A 16,972-nucleotide genomic window follows, 5' to 3' on the forward strand; every position below is an offset into this window, starting at 1 on the left:
TTATTTATATTTGTAGGAAAAAATATACAAACGAATATTAAACAATGACAGTCGATCTATTTTAATCGTTAAAGACCGTATATCATCATCATGTTAAAGATGAGTTGATCTTATATAAATTCTTTCCATCAATTCAAATGTTTTGTTTTCATTTTATTATATCCTAAAAGATGTTATCATTTGTTTTTGTTTTATTTTTCCATTTCAGAATTGATATATTGTATTGCAAAATTGAAGAAAACAAAAAATTTGTTTTATTTAACAAAAGAAAGAAAAATGGACGAGAACAAATTTTCAAAATCGAAAAAATTTACCAATAAGAAATACGATATATTCATGATAACAATTGATCCATTCAATATCATCATCATTTTTTTGCATCATAAATTCTGTTTGAAATTTATGTTATAAAATTACAGTTCAAATTATGGAACCAGATGACTCTTGTAATTGATTTTCTTTTTTTTCGATTCGATTTTAAAAATATGTTCAATTGTAATAACTTTATGTTCCAAACAAGTGATGAGAAAAATGTCAAAAATGAATTAGTTTTATATCTTGCAGGCAAATATTGTTCGTGGAAAAAAAGAACAACTGATGGTTAAAATTTATATTATTTTGTTGTTGTTGTTGTTTGAAACTAATTACAAACAATAATAGAATGTACTACACAGTTATTTAATTTTTAAAATATGGTGTCATTTATTTTTTTCAGGAAAGTTTTTTTCCGATAAAAATTTTTTCATCTAAAAACAAGATGTTCAAATGAAACTTTATAAAAATTATTATTTTCACCAGAAAAATATGTTTTTCATTTATTCTATAGTCTGTTCGGACAAAAAATTTTGGTAAATTGAAACAAAAAAACATTGAAAATAATCATTGGTTTTACTATAGATTATAATTGTACAGATTATTATGATTGTTTTTTCATTAAATAATTTGACTCTTTATCGTTTGCATCTTGTCCATTGAATTTACAGTGTGAAAATAAGCAAAAAATTGTCATCTCATTCAACTACCATTCTTCTAAAAATGGAAAAGATCGAAATACGATCCACGACAAAAAAAACTATGAAAAAAACCATATCAGTGATTGGCCACGTAAACTGAAACCTATCATACTGGACAAACTATCATAAAAAACTGTGAATTTCTGCATTTTTTTTTCCTACAAAATTTATGTATGAATGAAAGCAGAGAAAAAAATTCAATTTATCAGTTTACATTTTTTGTCTGATGCCGCTAAATTTTGCACACAAAAAAAATAAATGCAAAATGATGCTCATGATAATCATCATCATCATTATTATGATCATCACCATATTGGCTATTCTTTTCATAATAATTGACAACATTGATACATTTATTCTAACTGTTGTCTGTATGAAAAAAATGACCAATCACAAACACATTATCGTAGCTGTATTATGTGTTTTTTCCCTTATATTTTTTTTCAGCACAGATTATACAAAAAAAAGGATGAAAAAATTTAAGCAAAATAAGATTTTGAATGTGTCCATTATACATATTTGTATGGGCAAAGATTTTTTTTCGGTTACTGGTGCTCATTTTTGAGTCCAAGCACAGTATAGTAATTCGCTTAAAACGAAAAGCCATTATACTCAATGTGTTTATGGCGTTCTTACATATATGTAGATTGAAAGCCATTATAACCATTCTGGTTATTTTTTTCTTTGGTCGATGAAGAGAATAAAATGTAGGAAAGAAAAAAAATTCTCGTCCAGCGTTTAGTTTTTTGCCATTTTTTCTTTTCACTCTCGTGATCATCTCATTTCATCAATGCGTGTGTATAATGCTATCATCAGCAATTTTTTTTCGCACAACAAACACATACAATTTCTTCACCATTTTCACATGGTTCTATTCTTGGTTCACCGTTATTATTACTGTAATATGTTTTAGTGTATATGAAATTCTACGCATAATATACGAATAAGAAAATGTGGTTTTTAAATATATATTATATTTATATGTATGTTTCAATTCTCGATGGATTTTCTTATTGAAAAAAATAAGGAAATGTTTAGGCTTTTTTCTCATTCTCCCTTACTCATGAATTCGATGGATGAATAAATGTTAAAAACCACTAGTCATGAAATAAAGTATGTTATTGAATATAGACATAGGAAAAGAAAAATGATCCACAAAAACGTCATTATTGCCACCGATCACACGGAATAGTGAGAGTGACGAAAATGAAAAATAAAATAAAACCAATGATCAGGAACGAAAACGATGAATGAAATATGAAAAGAAAAATGAAATTAAAAAAAAATCTTTTAACCACAAAATATTATAATGTTATAATCGAATAATTTTATCGAATGTATTTTCTTTTTCCTCTCTCGCTATCTTCCCCATTCACTTTAAATGTCATTGAATGAATGATAATAATAATGATGACAGCAACAATAATAGGCAGAAAATGAAATTATCAGCTGTTTGTTGGAATTTGGACAACAACAATGATGATTGGATCGATTTTTTCTACCGATTTTTACATTTTGTTGTAAAGAATACAAGATTTTTTTCTTTCCAATTTTCAATACTTTCAATCATAAATACAAACGACAACAACACTTCATCACATACTTAGTCATTGGTTGAACAGGTTTAATTGTGCTTAGCTGAGCTAATTTCTTACTTTCTTTTTCTCTTCCTCTCTTTTTCCATTTATTTCAGCTCTTCAGATTCGTTGGAACATAGTTTTTTTCTTGCTTTGTATTGAATCACTTGACAAGTCTCATTAATTTTGCAAGTCGAAAACTGGCGAAAAAGAAAAAAGAACGATGGTAAAGAGTAATGAGATCAAGAATTGTGATCAAGATAAATTGTGTGCAGAAAAAAACCGACCAACACTGAACAATGATTATAATCAATGGATTTTTCCACTACTTTAATTCTTCAACATTCATTTATCGATAAGTGTAAGACAAAAAACAAAAATATTTTTTCAAATGATAATGACAAAATGATGAGATTATCTCCATTTTATTTTTAACTAGGAAAATCGACTTTAAAAGCTAAATTTGATTAAATAATAAATATTTTGTCAATCACAAATTTATTAATACCATACAAATACTATACTATCATATTATTGAAGCCAATAAAAACAAAGAAAAAAAGCAATTTTTGAACAAAAAAAATCTATTTCCATTCTGTACCTATGTAAATGTATGTCATCATGGTCATCATCATTAAAATAGTGATGAATCTTCATGTGGGGAAATAAATACGGTTGGAATTTTATCGGCTACTAAACAGAAAAGCTGAATAAATCTATCTAAATATCAGACCACCAGCCTACCAACCAATGAAAAAAGACAAAAGAAAAATCCTAAACAAATACATATAGACAAGTTGATTTAGAATTCAGAACGCACAATAGTTTTTTTTCTCGATTCATAATACATACAAATACGCCTTTTCTAAATCGTCGTAAATGAACAAATTGTTATTTGTGAATGAAAACCAATAATACATGATGATTCAAACAGCGAACAAAAAAAATCGACCAGCAAAAAAAAACTAAAATAAAAACAAAGACAAAGAACCTAATTAATCTAATCTAATTAATACAAAAATACACACACGCAGTCATTCATTTACAATTCGATTTTGCAAAAACTCTTTTCAATTCTTTTCTTTTTTTTTGTCATCATCGTCTTTTCGTCGTTGTCGTCGTCTATTCTTGCTTAAAGATGCAATGGCTCGTCAATGAGAAAAAAAAGAATAAAGACAAAGTTTCAAGCTTTCAAATGTGTTTTAGTTAATTAATTTTTTTTTCATTTCTTTTCCTGTATTCGTGTGCGTGTGAGAGCAATGGATGTCATTTGTCATTGGCGCCCAATTTCTTTCATTTATTTTTTTCAGTGTTTAGATCGGAAATATTTTTCGGGTTTTCATTGCGGTTAAAGGAGAAAAAGGAAAAAAATGATATCAAAAGTTGTTCTTATTATCAACATACGAACAGACACACATACAAGTCGAAATAGTTCTCTTGAAAAAGTTGTTCAAATAACATCACGATTGAAAGAATCGAAACTTTTTGCAGAAAACATACATTTTTTTCGCTTCGTTTAATTCACAAATGCGTCACACACACACGCATACCTAGGTGAAAAATATTCACGAATAATTATCACATCTCTTTATACTGAACATCTTAATGATAATTAGATAAATGTATGGTACCTGAAGTTTATGATAGAATTCATTTTTATTACATTTAGTTACATATCATTTTGATTAAATATTGTTTTTAAGGTTAAAATCTAATTATAATTTCAAATTATCTTTTTCAATTGCAAATGTAAGAAAGAAAAAGAAATTTTTCATTAGATATTTAAGACCTACCAGCTTGTAAATGTAATTCACGACTTGTAATAATACCATAGCCATTGGGCATATGTAATAAACATCGATAATATGCATCATGTACATCTGGTATGAATGAGTCCAGTCCAAATGGTGATAATGCTAATGTACCATCTTTTGGATTGGTTGAACGTAATTGCGCTAAATCGATTGCTTTTTGATATTGTAATGATGATGATGATGATTGTTGGGATGATTGTTGTTGAAAACCAACTTGCCATTCAAATGATATATTATTTGAATATTGTTGATAGGCAAGATCAAGCATCGATTGCAGATCATGTTCCAATCCATTTTCTATCATTAATAATGATGATTTAGCTGTTGATGATGATGGCCTGGGCAACAAATGACTCATATGATGATTAATGGAATTGGTGGTCAATGTTGATGATGATGAAGATGATTTTGTGTTGTTGTAATAGGTTGTAAATAATCTTGACAATGGATGATAGTTCCATAAAGATTCGAGAAACGATGGACGGATGAACGTGATGATGATGATGATGATGACGAGGACAAGCTCAAAGATTGGCCCGAATTCGTAGAAAACAGATAGCCATTGACGATTCTTGATGATGATTGTAAAATGAAAATGGCCAAATATAACCACAACGATTTTGATGATAAAGTCATTATTATTATCATCATCAATGTTTTAGATGGTAGACATAACAAACATTTATTTCAACATTATTGAGTTGATGAGCCATTTTTTACGATTCAATTCACTATAAAAGAGAGAAAAACAATTTAAACAAAAGAATCGGAAATTAGTATTACTCTCAATCAAACATAATGAACATTTTTTTGACGATGCTTTCCAAGTCAAACTAATCGTTTCATTATTGACCATTATTTGTTGACAAAATGATTTCGTTTTTCTAAAAGATCTTCAAAAAATCTTAAATTAAAAACTAGAATAAAAAAGAGTTGATGCGGTTGACTTGTCAAATCGACCAACAACATATAGTGATTATATGTATCAACATTATCAAACTGATCATTGTCCGTGCAGATGATGATGATGATCATCAACATCGTCATCAATTTAATGGCTATCTACAATTTTGTTTCACTTAGTTATCATTGTATTCAATACCTACAATAATGTTTCCGTTTTTTTTGAAAAATTCTTTGAAATTCAAACTTCAAATGAATAGATACAAGCATAATAAAAATCAATGAACCAAATGGGGCCAAACGTTCTTGAACAAATATATTCTTCTCGAATACAAACAAAAGATTCTCTTATTTTTTTCATTTGGTTACACATTCACCATTATGATCATCCTGATAATGATGTTGAAAAAACAAGAGAAACCAAAAAAAAGGGATGATCGGTCAAGTTTTGAGCATTGCAAGAATAATTTTTAAATCGACCAAGTATCGAATATTTTTTTCCGCCTTTTTTTCAAGAAAATGAATTCTAGTCAAAAAAGATCATCACTTTTGAATTAAAAGTTTTATTTCAGTGAACAAAATCAAGCATTGAAAAAAGTAACTTAAATTTTTTAGAATCTGGAACCAGATAGTTTTATTTTAAAATGAAAAAAAACTACTCAAAAGATTAATGGTTGGGATACAAGACACAAAATAAATGACAATCTTCAATAGGAAACTGTGTATTTAGTTCAACGGTGACATGATGATGATCTTGGACAACGAAATGTGAAACAAAACAAAAAAAGAAGGAAAACAAAGATAAATTCAACAATTTCAATGTTGCCATGCTGATGATTATAGATGGACAAAAAAAAATTCACAAATATACTTATTTTATAAAAATGTTCCACCATTATATAACTTATGGTTACTTATTAGATGTCAAACGTTTCATTTTATTTCATAATCATCAAGAGGAATTTTCATTTTAACCAAGAAATACGTTATTATCTTTTTTTTAATGATAAAAAACTCTATTGGTTATTTTTCATGATTTTTGTTGTTAAAATTTTCAATTTATCAAAGAAACAAAAAGAATGGGAGTATCCATACCATAAGGACCATTATAGATTATGACACAAAAAAAATACAAACAAAAAAGTTTAGAATCAATTCTATACATTTCGGTCACTGGTTCAATATGTCGATTATTGTCGTTCATCATTATCATCAACATAAAAGTGTTTTTTTTTGTTGCTTCCTGGTCTCCCACATCAGGATTGAGGTTAGGACAAAAAAAATTGTATGAAAAGTTTTTTTCTACTAATATCTAACTTTCATTTGTACAAATTATTATTATTATTATCATCATCATCATCATCATCAATATCGATGAATACAATAACTAAAAAAATATTAAAGTATATTCTGTTCATCAAAATCAACAATAAAAAAAAGATCCTATTATATGTTTAGCAATGCCATTTTTTTGTGGTTTTTTTTTCATTCTTTCATCTCTTTTGCCATACAAATTACTGAATGAATAAATGAACAAATAACATAAATACACATGAAATATTGCTATTATATTAGCTACCATACAATTCTATACACTTCTTCTAATGGAATGTTCAATGTACAAATGGATTCATTTCATTGGTTACATGGATCATCATCGTCAGTCGATTCTCATATAATGATGATGAACTTGATAAACCACAACAAACATTATTCATATTAGTAAATTTTTATATATGGACAGAATGTAATTCTCAATAATTCTGGTAGAGCTTAGGGAAAAAATGATATTAAAAAAATCTTGATTATAGATGATTAGGAAAAAACAGTATATACAAAATACATATTTTTTTATCAATATTAAGATTAATAATTAATAAGTGCAGAAGATTCAAAAGAACCGATCATGATGATGATATTAAAATTGAACAAGAATGAGGTACTGAATTGAAAAAAACCAACATACTAATAAATCCAAATTATTTGGAAAAAAATCAATTTTTCATGTTCAGTAGTTGGCTTGATCAATGATCAAATAGAGAAAGAGAGAGAGAAACTTTTCTTTCTCCATATTATGGTCAACATCTTTGATATTTTCTCAACAGAAAAAATTCTGATGGCAAACAAATAATGAAAATTTTTCTATTGCAAATTAAATAAAAAAAACAAATAGTACAAGTAAAAGTTTATCAACATCATAACATTGCCATGAGAAATTCTCGATAAAAGATAAGAAAAAAGTAATGTCCAGTTCGGAGAAAAAGGTCAAAAATAAAAGAAGTATAAAAAGAACAAAAGTTTTTTTCATGTAAAGAAAAAAGTTTATCATCATCAACATCATATTTATTATTTGTACAATAATCCAACGATTGAAGAAAATTCCAAAAAAGAAAAATGATCATTGTTATACCGATATTGTATCACTGTATTTGAATTAATCATTTGTATTTATATTCGGCTAAATCAAATTCTATACTAATAATAAAGAAAATTTTTCAAATTTGCTAAATTTTTCTCCACCAACATGATAACTAATAATAAAAAAGCAACATTTACATGAATGAAAATGTTGAATGAATTAACGGACCAGAAAAAAGTAATCATTATTAAATTATTAATTATTAAATAGATAAATTCAGTATCAGACTGATGAGCTGATAATTCATGGTCATAATCATTACCAACACATACAGTGTATACATGGAGTGCACAGATGTTTTATTTTTGTATTCCCTTCGTTTTTTTTTCACCTACAATATTTATACATTTATGCCATTGTCCGTTCCATATGTCAATTCAAATAATCTATGCTTATACTATGAATGAATTTGCATATTCGATCAATTATTCATAATCATCATCATCATCATCATTTCTTATTATTTATCTTGTACAATTTTATGTTTCTTCGATTTTCTGTTCATTTTCAGGACCGATACAAACATTCATGAAAATGTAATTTATGTAAACGATCAACCGAAATAAATAAATGTATTTTTTTAGCATTTCATCTTCCCATTGGTGGTTCAAAACAATGAGAAGTCATATATTTCCATTGAAGCATAACTTTTTATTGATTTTTTATTTTAAATCATTCTGATTATTGCCAAAAAATTTTTCTCTTATAATTCCTTGTAATGTGCGCTTCACTGCATTTCATTTTGAATATTTTATTTTATTTTTATGGCCATTCATTCATTTGATAATTGAAAAACTCGAATAAAATTAAATTCATAAAATCATTATTTGATTAAACAAAGAAAAAAATTATTACCTTCACTTTCATCTTTTTGTTTTGTTATTTCTTCATCAGAATTGATGAAAAATTTAATTAAATTCACCGGATTCATAGCACATTCATAATAGAATTCATTCAATAAGCTAATCATCATTTGAATTTGATAACGATAATAATCAAAATAAAAAAAATTGTATTGAATTTGAAGCATAACAATACAAAAAAATGAAAAAAAATTGAAAATTATTTGTAAGGAAAAAATGTTTTCCAAAATATATCTGGTTTTGATGTACTTGAATAACACACACATATATTTCATAATATAATCATCAACAAAGAAAAAAACTCAATTTCCCATAACAATAACAAACAATCAATAATAATCAAAAAAAAAAGTTGAACAGATTTAAGATTGGAACAAACAAAAATTTTTTATTTGTTCGGACATGTTTATATTTAGTGTTCAGATATTGTCACTGTGATTATGATGATAATGGTCGATGGTAGTGATGGTAGTGACATGTTCATATTTTGTTCCAAAATATTTATTTTGAACCTTCAAACAAATAAAGAAAAAAAATAATAATCATATCATCAGATACACAACAGAATATTCGAATATTGAACAAACATAATGCATATGCAAAACAAAATTTTAAAAAATTAAGGGCGATATCTGTTGTTGACATGTATTTTTATTTGTGTGTTTTGCATTTTTAAATTACAAAATGAGAAATTCTCAATTTTAAACATAAATTGCAAAAAAATGACTTAATCGATAAACATATCAATTCAATCTTATCATATACACCTGTATTCGAATTTATTCATAAAAAATGGACAAATTAAATTCATAATGCTTCTGATCCGGCTTAGGTTTTTTAGCTTTACTGTTTAATTTAGTACAAATGTTTTTGAAATACAAACAAGAAAAAAAATGACCAGAAAAAACTCAAAGAAATTGATACTTAACACAACAAATGGAAAAAACCAAAATAATCATATAATATACAATACACGCATACAGGAAATCTTTAATATAACCATTATATTATAACAAGAAAATATTCTTCACACATCATTGATAAGTATGATGATATATAAATAAAAACTAAGTGTGTAAAAATATCCAAAACAAGAAGCTTAATATTGTTGACATTTACGTCTTTGTCATAAAAGACCAGTATACATACAATTGTTGAAAATGGAAAAAAATTGTAAGCTCAATGATATAATGGGTGACTGAAGAAAAAAAAGAAAATGAGCAAACAGATTCCGAAATTGCTTTGATGTGTGATGTTATTCTGCTTTTCGTATACTTTTTTATCACTAAGCTGGCTAATAGAATGCCGAAAGAGAAAAAAAGAGATAGAGAATAAAAATAGATTGACATAAATGGAACAAGATATGCGATTGAATTTACAAACAAAACATTGTCAATCCGTTGAAATTTTCCGTTTCAAAATTTTTAAGCTTAAAAAATCAGAATTCCGTTAGGCCAACAACAAAAAAATGACGATAGATTTGGTTTTAAATCAAAATTATTTTCATGCTGAAACTGAAATATAAAATCATCAAAATATTGGAAATTTGTGATTGTTTTAGTTTAGGAGGAAAAAAAACGATTGTCATAAGCTTTAAATCTGATTATGATGATCATTATTATCACACGTTGCTGTTTGCCGTTGATTGAATCAACAAAAATAATAACAATGATAAAAAAGTTTTGTCTCAGGCAACAAAATGAAAAAAAATCCGTTACAAAAAAAAACTGAAAAAAAACAAATTGAATTCAAACAAAAATCCCAATTGAGCTGAACACAAAATGTGTGTAAGGAAAAAAATTTAAATTTTTTAAACAAACAAATATCGGAAAAGATGGAAAAAAGAAAATTTTCCGAGTATTTTGTGTATCGAATTACTTTTTTTTGCAAATACAAATACGAATGTTTCAAATAAAAAGAAAATTTAAATTTATAGATATAGATCAAAAATGTAATATTTTTGCCATTCTATATGAACGAAACAAAACAAAAAAATAAGTTACGAAATGATGATTGAATAAATTATCATTGATAACGATATTGAAAAATGATTTTTTTGTCATATTATGAATCCATATTGATGAAATAATATGTACATTTAATATAATGATGAATAGAATTTGGATGTATTTACAAACAAAACTTATGTGATTGTGATTCTTGATTTTTTTAAATTTTAATCTGAAAATTTATTTATTGAAATTTAATTTTTCCAGATGAATGATGATTATATGTGGATGAAAAGAAATCTGATCAAAATGACATTCTTATCATCATAATTATAATAAAAATAATAATCAAACATTATCATTGATTCACAAAAAGAAATCTTAATGTAATTTAATCTTCTGTTGTCTTTTCCAATTGAAAATAGAAAGAAATAGAAACAGTGTGTGTGTTTTTTTTCCCTAGACAAATTGTGACATGGATCGAATTAGTGATCAAATTATTATATATTTTTTCGGTAGTTTTTTCCCATTTTCCATCAACTTATCTTTTTTTTGGAATTTATCTTTCAAGTGATCGTTGTCGTGATATTTTTCATCATCATCATATTTAATCATCTAATAAAAATTCTGTATGTTTTTTTCCTGATCATCGACCATGATATCAAATATTGGTTGAATGAATTTCATTTTTTATTCCACTGTTTTTTTTCTGCTTGTTCAATGATGATGAAAGATTGGTTAGCAAAAGAAAACGCAAAAACATCATCATCATCTTAGTGGACTGATTGATAGTCTTGGATATAGTCGTTGAATTAGAGGCCAAAATAAAAATCGACATCATCATCATCGTAGTCATTTTTTTTTCTTTTTCTTTGTCTGATCATATTCATTCAATCAACATTCAATTCAAACGTTTATATTCACGATTGTTATTGCCAGATTTTCAAAATGATTCGAAACAAATGTTAAGATTATTTGTTTGATACACAAACAAACACATGAAAAAACTAATATTCTTCTGATATTTTTATTTCAACCCTATTGACATGAAGCAAAAAATTGTTTCTCTCATACAATTTTTATGTTAAGGAAAGCATCATCATATAGAATGGCTATCCATAACGAATAAAAAATACCAATAATAAAAAGCAAGCAAGAATATAGACCGAAAGTCAAACGACGATTCCAAGAAGAAGAAAAAAAACAGAATCGAACCGAAAAAAAATTACGATGTGATCAATTAAAGTCAATCAAGCATGGAACTCATGGATGACGACAACGATGAGTATTGAAAAATTATAGAATGTCGTTCGTAATAGATGAAAAACAACAACAACAACAACAACAGCGACAAAGATGAATGAAGAAAAAAGAAACTCATTTTATATTATAAAGAAAGCCGAATAATGATAAAAAATGAAAATAATCATCCCACAAAAGCAAAAACATGTCGATCTATTCCTACTTTTTTCAACATAGCATTGATTATTGCCTTGTTGTTGCTGATGATAAAATTATTATGATTAGTATGAAATAATTTCATAAAGAATATTGAATCAAAATTGAGATGGTGATATTTTTCTTGGTAAATCATGATGATGATCGGAAGGTATCATGCGTGAAATAATTTTTGTTTTCGTTCAAGTGGACACACACACAAAAATCAGATGAACCAGAAATATTTTGACAGATCGCTTTTCACAGAGGCTATAGTTAAGAAAAAAAATGAATTGAATGAAAAAACAACAACATCCAAATGAATGATGATTTAATAATTTAATTGAAAACTAAAGGAATGTATGATGGTGTAACGATGATGAGAATATATAAGAGAATCTCAACAAAAAAAAATTCGTTATAAAGCCATAAAAACATTGTATTTTTTACACTGACCTCTTGCCAAAAAATGAAAATAAAAAATGGGAAATCATTGATGATTGATCGAGTAGGCTGCAGTATAGGATAGAACGCAAAAAGAAAATTTACAAGATCAATCATTTCGAAAGTGGACATACAAGAAATATTTTTGATTTTTTTCCGCCATCTTTGTTAATTTTTTTCTCCGATTTTTGTTTTGATAAATTAAAACAAAATTGTAGAAAAACAAAATAAATCCAAGAAATTTGTGAAAAAAAGTACTGAATCGGAAATTCATGGTAAATGGATTTATTCAATTCAATTTCTTAGATTTGAAATCCCAAGAAAAACAAAATCAGTAACATTATTTTTTTCAAATGATAGTATGATATAATTTTAAATTAATGTAACAAGGATCAAGCATCAGTGAAATAGAATTAACGAGAAGAACCAAAGTAAAAAAAAACCAAAAAAAGGGATTAACGAACGAAAAATAATGATAATGATTCAAAAGTCATGACAATGACGAAAGAATAAATAAATAAAAATAAAAATTCAACTCAAACAACCAATTCAAAATTACATCATCATGATCAGAGATAGTAACAGTCTTTGGATAGTGTTAGTGGTTTTAGGCTTGAGTTCATATCATTCTTTAAATGTATGGCAATTTCATCTTAATTTTAGGCTGCTAATTTATGACCACTTGTCATTGTAATTCTCATAAAAAGTAGTCTTTTTTTTGGTTCACCGATTATTTTTTTGGCAATTCTTTTTTTGGTTTTCTTGTCCCTGGTTTTTGTTTCGTATCACACAAACATGGATGGATTGGTATCTGGTATATTTAACTTTTGAATTGTTTTTTTTCATAAGTCTCAAATATCCAAAACCATTCATTTATATGATGGTGATGGTAGTAGTAAATGGCAAATGAGTGCTCTGGATACCAATAACCATACAAATCAAATTAAAGTTTCTTATTTTCATTTTGAAACTGAAACAGAAAAAAAATATCAACCAAACACAGTATAATCATTGAAGTAAAAAAAATAAGCAGACAACATCAAAAAAAAAGTTGTAAAAGGGGAATAAAACGACAACCAGTCATTGAAAAAACAAAAAGTCAGAGAATAACTAGTAAAAACAACCACCCGTCCATTCACCAGAATAAAATGACGATGAACAAATCAAATTAAGAATCAACTAGCCCAAAAAATAAAAGACAAACAGAGATGATAAAATCCAGTAACAAAAAAAAAAACAAAAAAAAACAAAAAATGAAATAGTCAGATTGCCGGACCCTAGATTCAGTTGAATGGTATCACACACAAGGAGAAAATGTTGAAATAAATAACATCAGTGAAAAAGAAAGAAAATGATCAAAGATTTCATATTGTACACACCCATAGTCTTATATAATCATTGTTATACAGCAGTAAACAAGCAACGATTATTATGATGATGATCATCATCATCAACGTTGTAGAAAATGAATGGTCAAAAAAGAGAAAAGAAAAATTTACTACCACCATTTGCAATCATCATCCATGAATGGCATACGATTTTGTTTTTGTTTTTTTCATATTTCTTCCTGCATTTTTTTCATTTTTTTTGACAAACAAGAATCAAGAATTTAGAAACAACGATCGAAAAAAATAAACGAAATCATTGTATAAAGTGAATTTTCATTCATTGCTATTTCGTTTTGGTTTGTTTTTTTGTTGTGTTTTAGGAGGCTTTCAAATTGTCGTCATTTCTACATGCATGTATCATACACACACATGATAAAAAGTTGGTCGATGATCGGCCATTTGGGCAATTGTACATTAGGGTATGTTTGGATCAGCTTGGGAGAGCCAAAAAAAGTCATTTGTAGTTCTTTTTTTGGTCAGCAAACGAATCGAGGCAAGTGAAAAAAAACAGAGAATCAAGAGAATGATAGTAATACAAACAAACAATATGACCGCATATAAAATCTCTTCTTCTTTTTATTCCATATAAAATATCTCTAAATCCTCCTCATCATCATCATCATCATCACATAATCAAAAAAAGCGGCGATTTTGTTGATGATTATTATCATCATCATCATCATTTGATGATGACCGGCATGTAGAATCATCGGCTAGATCAATGATTTTATTTCTATCTGAGTTTGTTTATCTGTTTATATATCATGTATTTGATTGAACCGAATGTACAACGAAAAAAAAATTCCTCATAACACACTGTTATATAATAATATACTGTAAACGACATAATTTTATTCAGTTGTTGTTGTTGTTATTGTCGGACAAACAACATACTAACAACAACAACAAAAAATATCAAAATCATTATTTTGTCTGAAAACAAAGTTGGATTTGTTTTTGTTTTCGGTGATTATAATTATCATTTTTATTATTATTATAAGCTAAAATATTGATTGTCAAAATGTTCATTGGTCATGTTATTTGTTTATGATCCTTGTTTGATTATTTTAGTGGGAAAAATAAATAAACAAAGAAACAACGTAATGAGATAAGAAAATGATAAGGATAGTTTTTGGGAAAAAGAAAAATTACAGAATAGAAGATAAAACGATTTTGGAAAGCAAGAAAAAAACAAGACAAGACATAAAATTCCGTCATGAAGGGATGAAGATAAATAAAATTTGCGTGATAGCCACTAATTAACTGATGAGAAAACATGAAAAACAAATGATAATAACAATAAAATTCTACTTACATTTTGTTCACCAGATAATTTTTTTGACAATCAAGAGAAATCTTTGTTCTGAAATCACTGTGTATTAATAATCTTTGTAAAACAAAAATTTAACGCTTCCTGTTTGAATGACAACGTCGATTGAATCAAGTCATGTCACGTGTTTTATTCATGATTTTTCTTATTAATCAACTTTTTTTATTGTGGATTCAATGGAAAAAAATTACAATCACTTTTATTGATGAAAAAAAAGAAAAACCAATTTCCTGGAACTATACAACAATAGCAAACGACAAACTACAGAAGAAAGATACAATGTTACCAAAAAAAATTACGTTTTTGAATTTAAACTTTAATTATTTTTTCCCAGTTTCACAACAATATTGATGATAACCAATCAAAAAAAAAAAAAAGAAACCTAATATTCTTTGCAAAATAAAGTTTATGCAAAAAAAAATACCAGACATGTACATATATTCACATATACAAAAACACAGCGAATTCTGGTTTTTCAAAAAAATCAATTGAATTGCTTGTCTATATCCGGAATCGGATGAACGAAAAAAAATTTACATTCACAATTTCAAAATTAAATCATTTATTCATTTTTTTCTAGGTTAATAAATTTGTAATATGATGCGTTGAATTGAATCATGGCCAAATGAATGAATAAATGAAATAGAGAGAAAGAAAAAAACAGTAATCAACAATCACATGGTGAGAATTTAAAGGAAGAAAAAACGATGAAGAATTCGATACAATTGTTGAATATCTAAATATTGAAATGATAAAACCAGAAATCACGAATCAAAAAACAAAATGAAGAAAACTTCAATGAAATATTTTTTTTTGTTCTAAAAGAATTTATGCAGAAAAAATGTTGCCTAAAACCAGAATTTTTTTCGGTACCAAAATTGTGTGTGTGCAAGTTTGTCTGTTGTGAAAAAAAGAGTGAGGAAAAAAAATCATTCACAGTAAAGCAATCAGGGAAAAAAATATTCCAAAATCAAACAAATGAACACAAATTGAATATAAATAATAATAATAATATTGATCAACCAACATGAATGAATCATAACCAGTTTGTAAGCTATAAATGGATTGCCGGATAATAGTTTGTACCAGTTTTTATATAATCCACACTCAAGTAACATAGAACTGATTCAAAAACAGACAAACACGCACACACACACACACACATGGACGCCCAATGAATGGAACGTTTACATTGCTTGAAGGTTTGGTTTGGTATTTTAGACTTGGTTTGTTGTTGTTGGTTTCCAATGGCGCCGTCGTCGTTCAAATTGCGTCGTTGAAGTAAAAAAAAACTTTGAAGAACAAATGGGAATCCTGTTTTGTTCCCAAAACATACAAACATAGAAATAGTGGAGTTATTTTAATTCAATTTTTTTGGAATGAAAATTCTGTTTCTTTTTTACAACATTTTATTTCGATCGATTTACATCTTACCGAATATAATGAATGGGTGAAAAAAAAACGAAAATCAATGGAATATTATTACCGGTAGAATAAATAATAAATGGTTTGTTTTATTTTCGTTGCTATTGTTGTGCATTTCACTAACCTAAGGTGATGATGATGATGATTATTATTACTACCAATTAAACCGATGGAATATAAATGAATAAAGTTAATTATGAATGCTAAAAAGATTTTTGTATATCCTTACGTATGTTTTATGGTTGTGTGAGTGTAAGCAAAACTTATAGAATAGAGAGAAAGAGAGATTCAACAATAACAAATATATTTACAATGAGAATTCCCTGAATAGATGGATTAATTGTTGTTTTGTTGTATTAAATTTTGCAAAACGTTACATGTACGTTGGAAACCAGAAAAAAATGCTGATT

General features: G+C 26.9%; 1 protein-coding gene across 1 annotated transcript in view; it reads right to left on the bottom strand.

The window, feature by feature from the left end:
- The window catches only part of LOC113796049 (cell adhesion molecule Dscam1-like), a 45,318-nt gene extending 29,011 nt beyond the window's left edge, over positions 1-16,307 (bottom strand). The window contains exons 1-2 of the mRNA XM_027346294.2: positions 15,123-16,307; positions 4,384-5,135 (exon numbers count right to left, since the gene is read on the bottom strand). Of these exons, the coding sequence (XP_027202095.2) occupies positions 4,384-4,762 (379 nt within the window). The 5' untranslated portion in view covers positions 4,763-5,135; positions 15,123-16,307. The remainder of the gene's footprint in view (positions 1-4,383; positions 5,136-15,122) is intronic.
- Positions 16,308-16,972: the final 665 nt, after the last annotated feature.

Source organism: Dermatophagoides pteronyssinus, unplaced genomic scaffold (assembly GCF_027571235.1).
Source record: "Dermatophagoides pteronyssinus isolate colony J.1.1.1.1 unplaced genomic scaffold, Derpt_VIB-CSIC_2022.12 sq0007, whole genome shotgun sequence".
NCBI lineage: Eukaryota > Metazoa > Arthropoda > Arachnida > Sarcoptiformes > Pyroglyphidae > Dermatophagoides > Dermatophagoides pteronyssinus.